Genomic DNA, 21,668 nt, shown 5'->3' with positions numbered 1-21,668 from the left:
CTGAAACTTTAATTCAGAGAAGAGAAAAAGGGCTGTATGTATCAAATCTGGTGAATAAGGATGGTGGTGGAGAATATGACATTTTTCTTTATGAGAAACTGCTAGACAGGAAAGAATTACATGACAGTAATTTTAATGCAGCAAAAATTCTTATTTGAAAACTTTTTCAAGAAAATCCAAATTTTCATGCAGCAAAAATTCTTTTCGAAAACATCTGAAAAACCTACATTTTTTTCAGAAGTCTATCCATTACATCTTTAAAAAATATAAATTTCACCATCTGCCTCTAGGAAAAAAATTCATCACAAATTATTCTTTTCCAATCAAGAAAGTCACAAAATGGTTTTCACTTGAGATCTGTGAAATCGAATTTCTGTGGCTTTGGTAAAGCTTCCCCAACACCTTTTTTTAAGATCTCCCACAACAATTCTGTGAGCAATGTCTTTACCAATGTCCGACTTAATTGCTGGCATTTGAAAAGACAAGTAAATTTTTTCAGTAATAACTGTTGCATGTTTTCAGTGGTCTTATCCATTTGAAACTGAAAAGGGAAACCACGTCCATGTTCATGATCAACATCTTAGTATCCTTTGAAAAATTGTCCTTAGCTAAAAAAAAAATAATGGATACTGTTAATACTTTATCCACATATGCTTTAAACAATACTGCAGATGTCTCCATTTCTGTTTCTATCACATTATAGAAAAAATTTATTGCTGTCCTTGCCCAGCTTTCAAATCATTATATTAAGCAAATGATTATAACTGCAGATAAAATTCAGTCCATGAGCATGTAATATTTTTAAGAAATTTGAGATTTTATAAAAACTATCTATCAAAAATGTTGTCAACTGTCATTTTACAGGTTTGCTCAAATTTGAGGAAAAAATTTGTCTTAAAACTTTTTAGACACACTATGTGTAATTACTAATAGTCATAGGTAGAACAATTACTAGTATTCATTGGTAATCTCTGTTACATTAGACTGTCTGGAAATTCTTTTAGTTTTCCCCTAGGTAACACAAACAGTTTTAATATTATCTGATAATCATACCTGCCAACCTCTAAAGATAAAAATTTAGAAGATTTCTCCCCCAAATTCAGAAGATTTCTCCAAAATTCAGAAGAACACGAAGAATTAATATCATGCTTTGATATTAAAAAAATAACAATTTATACAAATAGAAAAAAGAAAATTGTACTTACATTAGTAAATCTCAATTAAGTAGTAACTAAAAAATTTATTAGGAAACATAAAACAAGAACTTAATGTTACACAAAAAAATTATTGCAATGAATTTAGAGTGCATTTTTTGGCTTTAGCCAAAAATTCTTTGGAAAATTTCCTGTCATAACAATTAGCAATTAAAATGTTTTCTAGAGTTTTTGGTGAAATTGAAGAACGAAACATAGTTTTGTTTTTCTTTACAACACTGAAGACTCTCTCGCACTCAGCATTACTGTGTGGAATTATGAGAATAGCACATAAAACTCTTGCTAGTCTAGTCGAATATATTTTGGTGTTCCATCAGCTCTTTTTATTCTTTTTAAGGTACCAACGAGGACATCAAGTCTATCTTCTCCAGAACTGGCAAAGTCTTCAAACTGTGCAGCAGAAAATTGGTTCTGTAGTTCATCTAAAGCATCATTATGGCATTAATTTTCTTTAATTGTTAACAAAAATAGAAATTTACCAATAAGAAAACGAATCTTTTCAAAAGATGAATTTTCAGTTTGTTTCAAATTTGCCACTTCAGCATTTAAAAGAACTTCATTTTGCAAAGGAAACTTCCTTACAATGTAATCACAGGCTGAGGAAAAGTACTTTCTAACACATTGAAAAAATTCTTTTTTCTCATGATCTTTCAAAGAATTTACAAGTTCCCTGGTTTGATTTCCAATTATAAGATCATTGTCATCCTTTTGATTTGCCAAGCTATTATAGGCAACACGAATCAACACACTGTTTTTCACAACGGACGGTTTTACAAAATTAGTATAAAGTTCTTTCAAAAGATCATTAAGAATTTGGATAAGCAGGGGAGATTTTGGTGAAGCTGATTATAGAAGGGTATTTACACTTTCAAAAATCTTAATGGTACTTAACACAAAACTTTTTTAATGCTTTGTTCAAATCCGAAGAAAGAAGATAGAAAATCTTTTCCTCCCGGCTAATAGAAGACTGTTTCTTCTTCCCTTCAACTTCTTTAAGAAAGCTGACCTTTGAAAAGTCTTCTAAGCATTTTCTTTTTAAAGGGTTTGATTCTGTGTGTTGGCTTTTCCCTTTTAAAGCATTTTGATTAGAAGCAAAGTTGGCTTTCGGAATCTTATATGCCGACAAATTTGATGGGATCTGTGGTTTCGTTTTGATCTCTTCGTGGAAACATTTTAACAATGCATCCCACTGTTCAATAAACCTTCCTAGCGCTCTGCCTAAGGATAACCATCTTGTGCATACATGTTTCAGAATTTTTCTCGTTTCACCAGAGCACAGTTCTTTAGGTTCTTAGGTTAGGAAATTCTTTAGGTTTTCTTTCCTTTTTACACTTTTTTTCCAGATAGAAAAACACATCAATCAGAAGCTGGTCAATATTTAATGGTAAAGCAGCTGCAGCTTTTTCTTCTGCCAAATTAATTAAGTGGCATGGGCATCCAATAACAATTAATTCATTTTGTTCTTTTTTGAGGAAAGAGGCTACATAATTTTTGTCACCCACCATGACATGAGTATTATCTGCACCAAATGAAATGTAGTTTGATATTGAAATGTTAAGTTGTTTCAACTCATTAATTACCAAGGAGGCAATATTTTCCCCCGTAGCGTCTTCATTTAACAATAGAAGACACAAAAGATGAGTTTTCATTTCATTAGAAATATCACAGAAATATGTGACGACGATGGGATAAAGCTTCCAATCGCTGTCGTTGCTGCCATTGATTGACACCGAAAATGCTGAATTCTGGAGTGCAGCTATCGTTTTACTTTGTGCATCGCAAGCAATTTCGTTCAGATGAAGATGTTTTCGTGCGAGCACAAGCATATTTCTGAGCAATCTTGGAGTCGGGGAAACATCCGTCTGTAAAGTTGACCAGCGTGATTCGCAGCGCTTAGCGGCACGTTGTGTTCGATGAGGAATGCAGTAAACAAACACTCTGCCAAAATGACATCGGCATCCGAATTTGTAGCCGAATTTGAAAAAAAAAATCATCCACTTTCTTTGACGTTGTCGAAGCCAAAGCATTAACTTCATGCTTTTTAGACTTAACATGCTTCACAATGTTGCTTCTTCCAACGTGACTTATTATGAAGTCGCACACGCACACATTGCAAAATGCATAGTTATTTCCTTTGAAGTATTCTTTAATTGTTGGAAATTCGGCTTTGTAGGCAGGCCGAAAATATTGAGAATACGGTTTTTTTTAACTCATTTCGTAACAACGACGTATTAAGAAAATTCATAGCACGTGCAAACAAAAAAAAAAAAAAAAAAAAAGAAAGAAAAGAAAAGAAAAGGAAAGAAAAAGAAAAAACAGAATGCGACAATCCACGCTCACTGAGTCCGAGCTGACTAATTCCCTTGCTGCTGAAGCGAACGTGAAAAAAATAATCTGGCGCCCACAAAGAAAAGAGTGGGAGAAACAAGTTCAGCGCATTGGATTGGCTGGTTAAGCGGCGAGTTGGAAGAAACCGCAGGTAACTAGATTCGAAGTAGTCGGTAGTTGGCGGTAAAACACGATGCAATTGGCGCAAAATTCTAAAATTTCGACAAAAATCACTAAAAACACTTGAAAAAGGAAAAAAATCGTAAAAAATGGATTACAATCGCAAAATCGTAAAGACAAACGCATTTTCGTAAAAATTACGAAAAATTCGTAAAAGTTGGCAGGTATGGATAATGTGTTCTGAGAATGCATTGTGACAACTGATATATAAAATCTATATTTTCATCACATTTTATTTTTTTAATTTCTGCAAAGGCAAAAAAAAGATGCAGGTAAGTACCAAAAGATCTCTGCCATGTTCTGTAATGATGCACTTATGGAATGCACACATTAGAATTATTTTGCAAACTTCCATTCTGATAATTTTTCGATTTAAGATACACCATAGTTCTAATAGACCACTGGAGAATGAAAAATTAAAAACAGTGATTAAAGATGACTGTCACATAAGTGTAATGCAAGTTTGCTGAGAATATAAGTTCATCCCGAAACAATCATTGAGAATGCCTGTTTAAGAAAAAAAAACTTGTGATTTGGATACCTACTGAACTTAAGGGAAATTCATTCAACACAAAATATCAACAGATGTGATATGCTTTAAAGCATAACTAAAATGATCCATTTTTTAAATGAGTGATATATTCTGATAAAAAATGAATTGTTTACAGTAACAATAAATACAACAGATCGTTGCTCAAGCGTGGTAAACCAAATGAAATAATATTCAAACCGATATTTATCAAAAGGAAGAATGTCACCAGTTTGGCAGAATTATACGAGAAATGTTTATTTTGAGCTTTTACAAAAGTATAAAACAATCAGTTCCAGTATGCATAACTAGCAATTAACAAAACTGGAAGATATCTTGGGACAGAACTGTGTGTGTGTGTGTCTGGTATTGGTAAACTGTACAGATACTTTGTCTCATTACAACAAAGCCAAACTACATAAATCTTTAATCAGTTGTCAAATTATTGCAGCTTAGTTGAGATGTGTTATCCCATTCAGTGGCTTACCTAGAATTAAAATTTTTTTTTTTGGGGGGGGGGAGTATAATCACCATATAATATCAATACCGCTCATTCATAACAATACATAATGTCAATCACTATATAATGCTAGTGGAGATTGCCTTAAAATGTCAATGGTGTTATCATTATAGAATGTTAATGGCGATCACCATATAATGTCAATAATGCACATCAATGTCACCATATAATGTGCAATTTTTCTTACTTATAACTTTGCCATTAAAAAACTGAATTTAATCTGAAAATCTCTATAATTATACAAGGTTATCTGAATGCAATACATAACATTCATTCTACAGTTTTTGTATTATTATGTTATGAATGATGCAAGTTTAATAAAATATGAATTAACAGTACAGAAGTACTCACATTATATTATTAGGTCAAAGATATTTCTAAAAGCAGTTTTTTAATTTTCAACAAATCATATGTTCCTTATCACTCTGCACTTTTTTTTTTGGGGGGGGGGTCTGTTTTTTGAAAACATTTACAATTTCTTTTACGAGTATATTTTTATGTATGTATATATATAACAAAAACAATCCATTTAAGTGCATCTTACATATATTATTTCTTAAATAATTTTATATATATATTTTTAGCTTATCAAACAATCTTTCTATAGTACACATCGTAACTGATAATGGTATGTAGATTTTCAAAAATTAATAAATATAAAGAAAAATCTCTTTATTCCAGGCCTGTAAAGCTTCTGTTGCAAGATAACCACTTTGCTCTTGATGCAATTTTTTTGACAAAATTGACATTCACTAGCTAATATATCATTATTACAATCCCACAAATCAGAAGATTATACATTTAAAAGTATTTCAAGTTTTCCTTCATATTCAGATTGGAGAGAAACATTTTTCTTTCAGGAAATTAAAACATTAAAAAAATTAATATTTCTTTATGTTTAATAAAATGTTCTTGTAAGAGTAAGACCATTTGCTTGCCAATCACAAAAAAGAAATTTCAGATTCTTCTTCATTTATTTACTTCAAAACTGTGACTCTAAATAAATTGTACAGTAAGTTTTTTTTTTAATTTACATGCATTTCTTTTAAAATATTGACACATAACTGAATTGCTGCATTGCGATCTATCAATTTCAACTGTAAAATCTTGCTTAATGGCAACATATATAAATATATTTTGGCAAATGAAAATAACACATTCACAAAGGCAGAACATTTTAATCAACTCAAGACCATATAAGCCCCAGAAGATGAGCCCTTATCATATCAATACTCAGTTATCTCTAATACATGAACTAAAGATCTCACCATATCATAACAAATTCATGTTTCTCTATCCAAGAAATGAAACAAAGTTTTTTCAGAAATTCTCTTCTGAAAGATGGGCATAAATTTTATATACTTTCTTGCAAAACAGAATTTCTGCTGGGAGTGTTCATAATAGAATAATATTTTTCTATCACTCCCGTGCAACTACAAATTATTCTTTATACTGAAGAAAATTTTTCTGTCACTTGGTAGCTTATATGTCTTTTAATATCCCAAATATGGGCTATTATCCTGGACACCATACTAGCCTTGACTTCTTATGCATTCCAAATCTAGGTCTATTGATGTCAGAGTACTTATAACGGCAGTAGCCAAATCTTCTCTGCATATCAACACTACAGTACAAATTACAAAGCATTTCAGTGCTTATGTATTTTCCCATCAGCAATGAAAGTGGGCTACCATCAAACCATAAAAACTGGAAGAAATTCTGCCACAGCTGCACTAACCGCTCTCAGGAATTCTGAAGGAACTAATGCCTCTTTAAGGAATAGACAATCAGTATTCATCTTGCTTCAATTTTGTGCTTTGTGAAAAGCTTTTCGGTTATTTGTACTATTTTCATATACTCTTCAAATTCAGTTGAAGTTCTATTCAGAATGCTTTGAATCCCAACTTCCCACAGCCTATTACTATTTTGCGTTCCATTAATACACACTTTTTTTTATGGTGATGACTTAAAATGATGATGAAAATAATCCACTGCTCGGGGAAGGGCAGGTTCTAAATTTTAATAAGTTTTTTAAAGCGAGAAAAATAAAGCAATGACAATTAGTGAATTTACATCCTTTTCATAAAAACAAAAGTTGGCTGATCAAGAATCAACTGCAAAACTTAAACAAAACTGCCGATATGAATGTGTTGTTACATTACACTTATCCATAATTGGTGCTATATTGCACTACTTAATGATCGTTTTACGGTCGATATGATAATAAACAAGAACAAAAATTTCCATTAAAACAGTTTTCTTATAAGTTCTTTCATATATATCTCACATAAATGGATGCTTTCCCTCGTGAAGAAATTTCTGCACTTTCATCAGGTATGATTGAAAAGTATTTACATCATTCCCTTTGTCAACTATCTTTTCCAAAATTACTTTATTGCAAGCATTTATGGATTTTATTTTGCATTTTTTCATATTTTTCTCTCGGCAGCATGGAATTTTTTGTCACAATGTTACCTTCGATTATGATATGGATCATCCACTAATTGCCTTAAAACTTGACTGCATGATTGGCCATCCTACCCCTAGGCAAATTTTACTTAATATTTACAATACATGCCCTCTTTAATTTTAGAATAAGTGAGCCAAGGGTTTTTAGATGATAATGGAAATTCATAAATTTTCTATTTATACTTTCATTTTTCAATAATGAGCTTAGAGACTCATACTCTGTTTCGGAATTTAAATATTTTAAAGAAAATCAAGTTTCTCTTCATCAATTAATTTACAATTTCCAAAATTTGATAAATTATACTTTTCCTGTTGGTGAATTTTAATTTCAGCTTAAGGGTTTGCACGATTAGCTTTAGAATGAATTAGTTTATAGAATTAGAATCTGGACTAGAATCAAAAGTACTTTCAGAAGTAGGGTTTTGCAGATCAGTTTCAATCTGCTTTTGAATCTTAGCATTCTAATATTGCCATTCATCATTACTTAGTATGAGATACTTCGTCACTTGCATTTCCTTTTCAATTTAGTTTTGTGGCAATTTAAAAATAATTTAAGAGGGAATGCTGTTTCATTTACTCATTTTGAAAATAGTGGTTAAAAGCCAGATTTGTTGAGTATGTCACTCTCTGGATTGCTCAACCATAAAATTGATTATGATTAATATTACAGAATCATATTACTCTTCAATATCCCACAGATTAAGAATAATTCAAGCCTGGAGACTAATAACCTAAAGATAGATGAAGCTATTTCATCAAACTATTGCCTAATATTTAGAAATGTTATAAAATGAATAGCAGGGAATAAGGCTAAGGAAGATATACAATACTATTTAATTAAGGATACTAGAGTGACATTTTTTCTTCAATAGCACATGGAATGAAAGAAGTGAAAGGACTGCTGAAGCAACAGGGCCCGGAGTCCTAACAGAAATCAAAGATTGTTTCTTAATTATTTTTTCAAGAACTATTTACTTTTCCAAATGAGATCTCATATGGGGCTTGGGGCTCAATTCAGAGATTAGCAGCAAGATTGTAGGTGGCTGTTTGTGGGCCTCCAAATACTTTAATTTCAATCACTGTTTAGCGAATTATAGGGATAAGCATTAACAAAATATCCATATGTGATTTCTTCTGATGAAGAAGGAACTAGAAGATAAAGCAATCCAAGAAATCCTCATTCAATAAGAAAATTAGCAAAATAATGTTACCTTTAGTTTTCGCCAAATTTTTATACAAAAAATTTGAGTGGGTGCATACGGCACCTTGCATCCTTATTTCGGGTATACCATTCAAAACATTCATTATATAGCTCTGGCATTGCACCGTCAGATTACTTTTAGTTTCATGCTCTGCAAAACTCCTAGTCAGGTAAAATCTGCATCTCATAAGAGTCATATTTTGTTGCAAAAAAGATCAGAACTCTTTGCAAGTGGAATTATAAAATTATCTAGATGATGGGGGAGGAAGCTTCTTTAACCCTCTGACATACAAATAAAATACATGTTGATGCATCCAAAATATACCATTTATTTTGGATCAACTGTGGACACTCATGTGCAAGCTTAGAAACAGACCGTTTTATTTTCAAATTTACACTGCCATACAATAATAATAATATAACTGCATGCTGTTGGCCAAAGACAATGTCTTGGAGACATCAAAGTCTACAATGGCACATGAAATGAATGACATCTCCCGGACATCATTTTACGCCAAGGGGTTAATTTAATGGAAAAAACTGAAAGAGTTTTTAGGACACCCCAATACATTTCTGACTTAATTAATGGAACAAAGTGAATAATTTTTTCCCTGAATTATTTCCTTTGCAGATAAATACAAACACAATATTATTACTTCAAAATAAGGCTTTCAGATCACACTAAAGAAGCCACAAAATGCAGTAATACAAATTTTACATACAGTTTACTGTGTTTATCTTACCATCTTCATCCATATCTTGAGGATCAGGACGAGCAGGTTTTGTTTCTGGATTAGGGTCGATCTCTCCTGGTTTTAACTTGCGAGGATCATCAGCCATATCACCATCCTCTTCTTTTCTCTGAGCTTGATCTCTAGAAAAGGAGGATTCAAATTTAGAATTTACAACAGTATTCAATAATAGATGTTCATCAATAAATAGAGTACATTCCAAAATTAGTTAGACTGCTCAAAACCCAGCATCAAAATTTATTATAATAATCTACAATATATAATTTGCATACTCCAGCTACAAAAAATGTAAATCATTTAATTTTTTATTATACAAAATATGGAGGCTCTTGATTATAACAAAATACTTTAAGTAATGCAGACAGGTAACAAACAGCTAAAATACACTGGTTATAATTAAAGAAAAATCACAAAAATGATGACTATTAAGAAAGTTACATGTACAATTAAATGAAACTGAAACACAGTATACAACACATTGTAAAGGGTAAAAATAACATGAAAAGGAATTATCAGACAATTACGATGTTATAGAAAATACTATATGTATAAAATGAACAAATCAGATATGTCAGTTTGGTATAGGAAAATCACATTCAAAAGAGAGTAAGAACTTTCCTAGAAGAAATATAGCATATACAGTGATGTATGATGCAGTCTATTAGTTCCGTACAAAGTGAGAGTCATTGCTCTTGCAAAGCAATTGCAAGTGTGGCAGATGTCTGAAGATGAGGACTGAGAGCAGCTGTATGTCTTCCTACAGCATCCCAAATATGCTTCATAGGAAACAGTTCCGGTGATCAAGCTTGCCACTCCATGTGCTGAATTGCTTGCTGCTGAAGTTGATCATTCATGATACGAGACCAGTGTGGTCTAGCGTTGTCGTCCTGTAGCAGAAAATCATCACCTATTGCCCCTGAATAAGGGCACACACATAAGCATCAAGAGTTGCATCTCTACAAGACTGAGTATTTATAGTTTCAAGTGAAAAAATATGGAAGTCTGTGAGTCCAACCAAAGAGATATCGCCCCAAACACAGACACTGCTTCCTCTGCATGCATCTCGTTAATAGAGGCTTGAAGGATGATAACACATTCCTAGTTCTCTCCAAATTAATAATGCCTATTATACCTTTTAAGGCTAAACCTAGACTAATCCATAAAGAGAACAGCCTCCCATTGATCAACTATCCAAGTGGACATGTTGATAGTCCACCTCAAACATTCCCTTATATGGCATGATGTTAGCGGTACATAAATGCCACGTCGCCTCACATACATACCTTCTTTGTGAAGCCTTCTAAGCATGGTTGACATTAACACCAACCTTCCGGTGGCTGCAGCAAAAGAGGATCTAAAATGAATCGGAGCTATCGTGCTATTACTTCATGCACATAACAACAATTATCAGCATTCATTATAGCCATTAGTCATCCTTAGCTGAACCTTCTGGATGCCGAATTTGTGGTCAGAAATTGAAGCTATTGCCAAAGCCTATGAACCGCATAAGGACATTGAGACAATTAGACATTGGGCATCTTTTGCCCGATTTTATACTGCCCCTAGTCACCCAATAGCTCTTCATTGCATTTCTTTGGGCAAACGCTTTATGGTCATCGCTATGAATTGTCTATCTCAGTGTCACAGCAAAATTTGTAGGCTCGTTCTGAAACATGCAATTCTATGCTTCTTGCAAAATAATGTATTTTAACTGCAGCATCGATAATTTGCATACTGCGGTTTTGCTCAGCAAATCTTATTCGACAACATATTCAAATTTTATAAGGATTGGCTTACTTCTTAATGAGTTATCACTATGTTTGTGATTTCCCCTAATTTTTAGAAACCAGTGTATTTTAACCACTTAGCAATGCACACTGCGCAAAAAAAGAGGGGGCAGTTTATATCTCCTGTTCTATGGAGCCAATTGACGAAATTCAAATTGCATTTTTCATGTCTTGAAAGCACGATTTAGGATATATATTAGATTCATATATAGCATCATTCTAACATAGGCATTTTGACACAAAATTGGACTTTTTCCTGAAATGACATGCTAATTCCCCCCCCCCATATTTCGATTCTATGACTCCAGGATTCGTACATGTTTCTGCACATGGAAATTAAGTACTTTTAGTGAAAAATTAATGGTACTTATTGGAAATTAAGTACCATTAGTGAAAAACATTAAGGACCTATGAGTAAATGGGAATTGAATAAATTCAATTAAAATTATTATGTATGCCTGAACTTCACTTTTGTAATACCATCCTAAAAATAAAAAAGATCCATAAGTAGGATTCATTATTGTAAAATATGAATTAATTAACATAATTATTAATAAGTATAATAATAAAAATAATAATTATAATAAATAAATAATAGAATAAAATTAACTTTATGAAATTTATTAAGTAGCATTAAATATAATACATTCATAATAGTTGGACATATTTGAAAGAAGATAAGTGACATTTTGTTAGCTTTATGTTGATTTCTTTTCATTTCTCATTTTGTCACATGCTTGCTCAGTCTAGAGGCTAGTAAATAGCAGGTATGTTTTATGTCAAGCAGCATAGCTTAAAATGAGAAGTCAGACGATAATCAGTATGATTCATAACAAAAGACTAGATGTTATCACCACTGCTTGCCTATTAAGATACATGCTGATTAGAACAAACCTGAAGGGCCTGATGTAGGCAGTGTTGGCAAGTTTTGAAAGATAGTTGGGCTCTGTCTGATGCAGTTTGTGTTGTAGCTTCGTGTAGAGTTTCAGGGGTTGTAACCCCGGTAATATACTTTAAGGTTCCAATAAGCCACTAAAGAACTGGAGGTGATAAGTTGTTCTGCATTATTTTAAGTTTCGCTAGATGCAAAAAATAAGTTTTACATGAATTTTTAGATTTTTGTGTTTTATTTTGTGACCACAGTAAGGATAAATGAAATTCAGTAACTCGCTTTAATATGCAGAGATAATTTTCAAGGGTAAGCAATTAGTTATAAATAATTAAATTTGGTAGTTAGGCAAATTTAGACATTATGGATTTAAATGGCCACTATTAAATTTAATTCATTTTTAACAATATTTGCTAAAAAAGCCCTATTAAAATCACAATCTAATAAAACTTCACAGTTTAAAATACATGTAATTTATGACACTGATTCTGAAACTATATTAGCATAATTATACATTAAAAGCTACAAAACATTTATGTTTTGTAACAACAACACTCAACAAAATATTTAAGCATCTTTTTAATTTGAAGTCTTCCCAAACATTTTGGCTGATTTATATAGATTTAATTCTCCTTAAGCATCTTTTTTAACAATCAGAAAATTTGTCTCAACATGGAAACCAATATTCTCACTAGTTTCTGTGTTCTTTATATCCTAACTTGGCAACCTCTCCACAGTGTACCTATGAGGGTTTACTTGATCTGGTAAAAGTTAAATAGTCTGAAACCTCCTGACAGAAATGAAGCAAATTATCTCTGTGTCTGAAAGTAACTGCAATGTCAGACAAAGGTTTAAATAAGCTTCTCATTTAAAAAGAACTTAGAATATAAATGGCATGTTCTGATGTTAACAAAATCAATTACAGCTCATGCTGATGTAATTACACAAGAACAGTCAAATTCAAACTAAAAATGTGGACTAGTGGTCAAAGACTATACAGTTTAATTAAGTTAAAAAGTAAAACTTGCACTTATTTTTTCCCTAAAACTTCGCATAACTACGCACGCCTGTGTGAAAAACCGTGGCACTGGGAAATGAATCTTGTACATTTTTCGTGGCAGTTAAGGGGTTAAGTAATCAAAATTAATGATGTATCACTTGCTGCTATCAGGGATACCAGAAGTGGAGCAACAATTCTGTTTATAAAAAAACAGGAAACCCTTCTTTATGTGTATTTTATATGTCAACTGGCTTCGGTAATGCCAAAATTAAACCAATGGGTTATTTTACAGCTGACATTTTAACAGATATAGAATTATTTACAACTAATATTTATGCTGTAGACAGAAATGTAATGTCATTTGACCCCATATCTGGCATGGATATTCTTAAACAAGGTGAAATTAATATAAATGAAGATGATGTTTGTATTTCTAAGCATGTTGTTAAACAAACTGATTCAGATTATTAACAGATCAGAATTAGAAATAGTTTCTACTACAAAAGAACATGCTACGATTATTGAAAATCCTGTCTCCGATTACAGACATCTCAGAACCAAAACTATGAACACTGAGATGACTATTCAGGTAAAAGATAAATACCTATTATTCATAGGCCTAGACAATTACTTTCTGTCGAAAGAGACATTGTAGATAAACAAATTCGAACTTGATTAGCCGACAGCTTAATTGAATTGTTATTCAATTATTAGAATATTTTAATCAAATTGTAATAGTAAAAAAGAAAGTTGGTATTACAGTCTGTATAGACTATTGTAAATTAAACAGGAAAATATTTAGAGATTGGTATCCCTTACCATTAAGAGAAGATTTACTGGATAAACTACAAAATGCTCATACACTCACTATAGTCAATTTTAAAAATGCTTTCTTCCCCATTACTGTCAACAAAAAAAGCTGAGGTTACATTTTGTTTGTCACACATAATGAACAATATCAGTTTTTTCGTGTACCTTTCGGTCTCACTTTCTGTATTTCAAAGATTTGTAAATTCTGTTTTCAAGAATTTCAGCTTGCAAGGTCATGTTTTATTGCATCTAGATGATATCATAATTCCTGCTAAAGCTGAAGATGAAAGAATTCAGTATTAACTTTTAAATTGTAGAACTAAATTCTTTAGTCATGTCATCGAAAAAGGTAAACTGTTTACATCTCCTCTTAAAAGAACTGCTGTTATTAATTATCCTGAACCTAAAAGTCGCGAAGGCTTTTAGGTTAAGCAAGTAAAATTTTAGGTTAAACTTTTAGATAAAAACAGTTGCTGTTATTAATTATCCTCAAACTGTAAGTCACAAAAATGCAGTTTCCTTGGTCTTGCTGGCTATTTTTGTAAATTAATTCTAAATTTTTCCATAATTGCTCAACTATTAACTGATCTACTTCAGAAAGGTAACGACTTTGGTGGCAATGAAAGAAAAGCTTTCAATCTTTTGAAGTAAAAGTTATGTGAAAAACTCATATTTAGTATCTATAATCTGCACAGCGATAATGAAATACACACTGATGCCAGTATCCACGATTATGGTTGTATTTTCAGGCAAAGATCTATGAAAGATAAATTGTTTCCATTCTGTTTGTTACATGACAAAAATACATACGATTAAAAAAAAAAAAAAAACCACTAGCTATGAACTTGAGGCATTAGCTGTAACACAAGCTTTGAAAAAATTTAGAGTTTATCTTTTAAGCAAACACTTCAAAATTTTTACTGACTGTAATACCATCTAATGTCAGATGGCCAAATTATGTAGGACTTGTAACTAAGATTATGTTAAAGTGACATCTGGATGAGCACATGGGGGTTAGATAAAAGGTAAACGATGGTGAGAACAAATGTATGAAAATGTTTTGATGATTATTCTTTTTACTTTTCTTTTCATTCTAACGTGTCTTAATAAATCTTAGTTTAGCAATAACTAGATGAGTTGAAGTGGTGATTACAATGATACTTATTCATGATGTCTTCCGATGCTTATTTGTGAAGTCATCTCTAACAAATTGGATTAAAATTCAATTGAGATTTATCAATTGGAAACATGGTAATTTATTTTAACTAATGCTTATACCCAATTATCTTTTTAGCCTTTTTAGTAAATAAAAAGTTTTATTTATGTCAATATCTTTTAATTCTGATATGCAATGCATTTAATAGATTACATTAAAACAGGAATTTTAATAAGATTTTGTAAAGATACTTGCAATAAATATTCATAATGCTCCAGGCATTGGGCTGCAGTCCTTCCAATAATAGGTGCAATAGTTCTCCATTGTGTAGGCATGAGTTTTGCCAAATGAAGCAGCTTTTCTTCTTCATCGCGTGTCCATTCTGTTTTCTTGATACTTGGATCCAGCCATTCATACCTAAAATAAAAATCATGATATATTTATAGAATCAGAACTAATTAGCCCTCTATGCACATAAAATAAGTAAATTTAAAGATTTCATAGAGTTTATCAGTTTAATAAGAATAAGCATTGTTGTTATTGCAAAGATCAACAAAAAATACTAAAATTAAAATGTTATTTAACAGAAAATAAATTCAATTTTCCTGCAAAATATCAGGTACAGTAAAACCAAATACGAGTATGAATAAAAAAAATATTTCTGACATTGGCAAAAATCTTTATAAAATCACCCTCCTTTACATTTTTTTAAAAATCGAGTTTTTAAACACTACTAAGTACTGCAGCAATAACTATGATATACATGTATGTATTAATTATAAGGTTGTGGCTATTCAGTTAACTTATTTCAATGCTAATTTAAAGTCTGTATGCTACACATCAAGTTATATGTATCGATATTAAATAATTTAAAGATAAATACGCAACATATGATAACTTATAAATAAAGATTTTCCTAAATTTGTGAACTTAAAATATACAGAAGAATATTTAGTTAATTAACATCCTTATACAATACATTAAAACTTTTCTAAACCCATATGTTAATTAATTAAGCAACAGCATTTATTGAAAAATTTGTACTTTTGAAGCAAACAATGCAAAATTTTAAATTCCCAACAGACAGCATTCAATATCCATGGAATGATGGGAACTTACAGTCTAAATCAGCAGTTCTTAATCTTTTAACTAAAGCATACCATCTAAACAAAAACTGAAAAACTTCAGAACAACCACTACATTTTACAATGATTATTTTTTAATTTCTCAATAGAAATATTAAAAATACAAATATATTTTGCCATTTGCACACCTCATTGTCTTTTGTATTAAATATGCACACATAAAAAACGTTACATTAAAAATTGGTTACCATTTGAATGATAAAAATTTAAGTTATAGTACTTTAATTCTAAAATTAGTACGAAACTTGGGTCTATTTAAGAGAGGTCAGTTTCTTTGTCTGGTCTTATTCCACTTAGTGTTACCCATAATTTATAATCAATTTTTAATTTTGGTCTGCATTTATTTTTCAAATACTATAACATGAAAGAAAATCTTTGTTCACAAAAATAGGTTATGCAAAAAGGAAATACAAATTTAATAGCTTTATTTCAAGTGCCTTTAAATTATTTTTTTCCGGTTCAGCCAAAAGTTAACAAGTGTGTTATTTTTGAAATCTTCGATCACAGGAAATTTCTGTCAATTGTTCTTTTTCTCCACGAGACAAAATTTCAGGTACATTTGAACAAAATCGGTTTCTAAACCAGTTTTCTTATTAATAATCCTTGGGAAAATGTGTTGAAATTATTTTTATATGAAAAAGAATAATTTTTAGTGTTGGTGATTGTTCTTTAATTTTCACATACTTTTCAGTTAGAAAACTTTCTAAAAGTGGTAAAAAGCTTAAAACAGTATTATCCAATTCTTTGATTATTAGCTCGAGTTTTTTTATCGTCGAATTTTTCTTTATCTCTAATGCTGAAAAAATTAACACTTTTTCCTTGTAATCCTAAATTAAATTCATTTAACTTTTCAAAATTATCAGCAAAATGTGCTAAAAGTGACAACCATAATTCACTAAATAAATATTTTTTCAATTGAAATTTTGAATCGCACAGCAAAATTGAATTTCTGATCGAAGTTCAAAAACACAATCTAAAACTTTTCCTCTGGATAACTCTACCTTACTTCGGAATGCACGAAAGCATTTTATGTTCACTGCCCATCTCTTGGCATTAAAAGGTAAATATTCTTCAATTTAAAGCTTGGCTTTTAATAAAATTAAGAACTTCACAGCTTGATTCAAAACAATTTTCAGGTTTTCAGAGACTGTTTCAGCCCGATGCCCATTGGAGAACTGGAGAATGAAGTTTCTGGATATATATATGCTCTCACTCACAAAGTAGAAGTTATCTAATTCGCAAGGTTTTGTTTTAGATATAATCTAAAGAAAATTCAATTGCTTTCAGATGTCCAACCCCCCCCCCTTTTTTTTTGTTCATATAACAAAGTATTAAGCCAAGTTCCATAAAAATCGTGAGAATTTTTAAGAATAAGAAAACGGGAGAATTATATAGTAAATCGGGTTGGCGGGAGAGCGGTCGAAAATCGGGAGAGTTGGCAACTCTGATCAAGGTTTGCCAATTTTGCCTCGTGCAAAGAATTCCAGTTTCGGATTCCGGTGTTAGAATCACTGTTGCTGTAAAATTTCAACAGCTTTATTTTTCCATATATCATACACAATCATATCGCAATTCCATATGATTCTGCTATAAACTGAGGAGTAGCACCTGCCTCCATTTTTTACAGAATTTGCACTTTTTCCATTATCGTCAATGCAACGTGTTTACGTTTTTCAATGTCGCAAGCACTAACATCATGATTGCGTTTCTTTTCTGTAATTGTACTAAAGAGGGCTGAAATTTAAAATATTCTTAATTTATCCACAAGATATCTGGATAAAAAAAGGGCAGCACTAAATAATTTCGTGAAATAACAAAGCTCAGAAAATACAATGTGAATCGTGAACTTGAAAGAAGAGTTGAGTGAATTGTCTGCTTTTTTACCTCGATGCAGATTAGAGGGGAAAAATCTTTTATCATGATGTCAATAATTTGGTATTTCCGTTATGACTCATTATTATTCGGTAATTATGACATCATTATTCGGTAAGTATTTTTTCTTCAATATTTCGTACTCAATATTGCGGTTCCTGGAATCTATAAACTGAATGTTTATACTTTGAGAGGCAACGCCGATTTCAGATCGGCGGATTTTTGGTATTTGACTGTATACGGTTTTCTTCGATAATGTGAGCCTGCCCAGTATTGGCAATTTTTACGTAACTAGCTTCCAAAGCTTTTTCACTTGAAATAACAAAACCTTTCATTGTTTTTTTACTATTTTTGAACTCTGATAATATTGTTCAGTTTTATCCTTTAAACTGGCATGCTTAGATTCAGGACATCTTTTAACAAACGACGGTTTCATAATTAGAATGAATAACAGTGCACCACAAACAGGACATTGAGGCTGACGGTCTTTTCTTTTCAATATTCTTAGTGCTAGTAGATTGTTCTAGATCCATCAATTGTGAATCGTCACTTTTCCACTTAGTCAATCCTAGCCATTTTTCCATTTTGAAAAACTAGGTTTGTTTTATTATTTTTCAATTATTTAAATGTACAACATATTAAGAGTTCTTCAAAAACAAACGACAATATTCTTCAATCGCATAGAAAAATAAGGAATGCAAAGCAACAAGAAGACAAAATACAGCAAATCAACGTAAAAAATTATTCTAATTGAAAATAGAGCAATATGCAAGCCAGCACTGACAATAGGCGCAAGGGACAGCAGCGAGGCAAAAAGGCGCCGGGCTGTCATTAAAACAAGCAGTTCGTCTCGCTGTCTGTCTAAACAGGAAAATTCTTGTCTTATTTGCATACTCCTCCGCAGGTCGACTCAAGTAAAATCTAGAAAGCTTCTGATTAGGATCTGTACCTAGGCAGTCTCGGCCACGTGTGTTTAAAATCAGTCTCACATGACTGGAGTCATCACTGGCAATGGCTGTTTCAGGCTCGGCAGGTACAGTATGGTACTGTCTTGTACGTTCTGTTGATTGTGGTGAAGCTATATAATCAGATATTCATGGTCATTCCATCGATGGGACGAAAAATCCCCATCGATGGAGTTGGCGAATTCAGCGAGCCTTTAAACTGTTTGAGGTTTCCAGTCCGCGCCTAGAGCCTCAAAACTGCATATTCATATCCTTCTTTTGTCCCCCCCTGGGTGTGCCTAAAGCTGACATCTGTATACCATGACATAGTCTTAGCAGGACGGATTGGTGGTCCAGTGTTTAAGTGACTTCTTTCTGTTGTCTTGGGTTGGAGCCCCTGTTGATGGAAAATGTTTTTACCATCCCTCCAGAATGGGGACGTGGAATGCGAGTTGCTGATTATTCCTGTTGACTCAGCTTAGTCTTAGCTCATCGGCTAGACCAATAGGTTAGCGGTTTCTTGGATCGCCTCTAGGGGTTGGGGAGTTTAATTGTGTTAAGGGTGCCTTGAGCTTGCCAGGTCTGAGTGCTTCTTCCTCCTAGCACACTGTCTTATTTGACCGAAAGTTATAAGCAGAGCAGGAGTTTGTCTCTTCTGTCTTATTTGAACGTCAAAATACTTGATGCCGATGTATATGTAAGGGTACACGCATTCGACAAATTTTTTAATCCTTATTTTGTGTCTACTGTTGCCATCGTAGTAATTTGTGCGACATTTACTTTTTTTGTGATTGCTTCTTGTTATTGCTTGTTTGTCTGCATAAAAAAAGGTAAGTGCTGTTACACATTACGTTAAACGTAGGTTAACTTATTCATTCAGAAAAGCAACGATTTGAGCATAATTACTTGAAAACTGTTTATCTCTGATGTCTGAACCACTGTCGTCGTCTTGGCCGCATAAATTACTAATATCTAAACCATTTTTCTCTTAAAGTCTTTAATAAGAATGTTGTTTGTCTTCACTGTTCGTATGTGTTGTAACAGAAAATACTAAAAACCTTTCTTCAATACTCATGTCTGTATTTTCTAAATTAAGATACCTCATACAAATTGATATTTGCTCTTGATATTTGATGACTGGCATAAGGAGTACAGTCAAGTAAAACAGAAAAATGCTTTGCCTGTTTGACCTTATTTAAAACAACTTGCTTAATATTATCCCCCAATACGCTAGTTGTTTTATTTTGAATTTTATCTCCAAGCTACTAGTTGTTTTATTTTGAATTTTATCTCCAAGCTAATGAAGCTATATTTTTGTTTAGTTTAAATTTTATTAATATATACACACATAATAGGGTCAAATTTTGTGATCATTTCTATACATTTTAAAAAATTATTATTTCTTTCAAAGAATTTGTTATTGGAAACCTGGAAGGCTGTTTTGTTTGGCTAAAAACTGAATGACTGAGATCATTCTTTCAATAACATCACGCCAATGCTTAGTCTCTTTTTTGAATAAAATTTTAAATTCCGAATTAACAGGTTTATTATTTCGTAATCATTCTAAGAAATCTGATTAACTCTTTCGTTATTTGGCAAGATTCTACAAAAATACATCTAAAAAAATTTACATCCATTTTTGTCTTTTGGGAAACTGAAACTCGAAACTAGGTTTTGAACCATCCAGGACCATTTTCTATTAAGGTTTGAACTTGGGATGGCAATGATGAACTTAGGCATAATCCGGAATCATCAGGCACAAGCAAATGCGTGTATTTCTTCTATTTTCTTCGACCGGCTGCAATGAAGTTAAAGGTAATTCCCAGGTGAAAACACTTGATAACTCTTTCTGATTATTAGGTTCTTTTGGTAATTTCAATGGTAGCTGAGACGTTGATGGACAAACTAGTGCTAGTAGTGTCAGCTTGGGTATACTTTGGGTTTTGGAAAAACTGAGTAATTTTTAAATTCTGGTCTATTATGTCTTCCTGTTACTTTCTTTTTCTTCATTACATTCTAATACTCTGATAGTTTTTTTCTGTTTTTCTATATATTCCTTCCTATATATGGGGAAAATTGAAAACAGAAAAAGTGGAAGTAAATATGAAAGTAAAAAATAACTATTATAAGAACTATTGCATAAAGCACTTCTTCTTTAAAGCACTCGGAAAGTTATCTGTTTGAAATATTCTACCTTACTTCTGAAAAGTGAGTGTAGCTTAAACCATTGCTTTGAAAATATATGAACTATTCGATCAAATTCAAGGAGGATTCTAGATAATTCAAAGAGGAGGAGGTACTCTTTTGTTTAATAAAGTAAATAAATCAAATTTAAAGTATGTATTTAAGATGTAATGAAATAACGAAATATTTGTCTTCAGTTTTCCACATAGATAAAAATCAGAAAATGGCCAATTTTTGATTTCAGAATACCTTGCATATTTTTACTTCACTTCAAATCTCAAATACGTATATTTTAAATTCAGTGGTACTCCATAAATATGTCAATCCTTTCTTCTCACAAGATAATAATTTTTAGTTTAATAAAAAAATGGTTCATGTAAATATATATATTTTTCGAGTAATTATGCTCAAATCGTCGCTTTTCTGAATTAAAAAGCTTACCTAAGTTTAACATAGTACGTAACTGTACTTACCTTTTTTTATGTAGACTAACAATAACAACAAGCAACCACCAAAATAAATAAATAAATAAATAAATGCTGCACAAATTACTACGATTGCAACAGTAGACACAAAGTAAGGACTAAGCAGTTTTCGAACGCGTCTACAGCGACCCCTGTTCCATTACATACGTACGGCATCACGTATTTCCGTTCACATATATTTACAAGATAAGCTCAACTTATAT

General features: G+C 31.9%; 1 protein-coding gene across 1 annotated transcript in view; it reads right to left on the bottom strand.

Moving 5' to 3' along the window:
- Cdc5 (cell division cycle protein 21) overlaps positions 1-21,668 on the bottom strand; it is a 92,496-nt gene that overhangs the window by 43,292 nt on the left and 27,536 nt on the right. Inside the window, exons 3-4 of the mRNA XM_035357824.2 lie at positions 15,091-15,252; positions 9,185-9,315 (exon numbers count right to left, since the gene is read on the bottom strand). Coding sequence (XP_035213715.1) covers positions 9,185-9,315; positions 15,091-15,252 — 293 coding nt within the window. The remainder of the gene's footprint in view (positions 1-9,184; positions 9,316-15,090; positions 15,253-21,668) is intronic.

Source organism: Stegodyphus dumicola, chromosome 1 (genome assembly GCF_044657685.1).
Source record: "Stegodyphus dumicola isolate Sdum_Otavi_A_Nest chromosome 1, ASM4465768v1".
NCBI classification, from domain to species: Eukaryota; Metazoa; Arthropoda; class Arachnida; order Araneae; family Eresidae; genus Stegodyphus; species Stegodyphus dumicola.
This window is presented reverse-complemented; position numbering and strand designations above follow the sequence as displayed.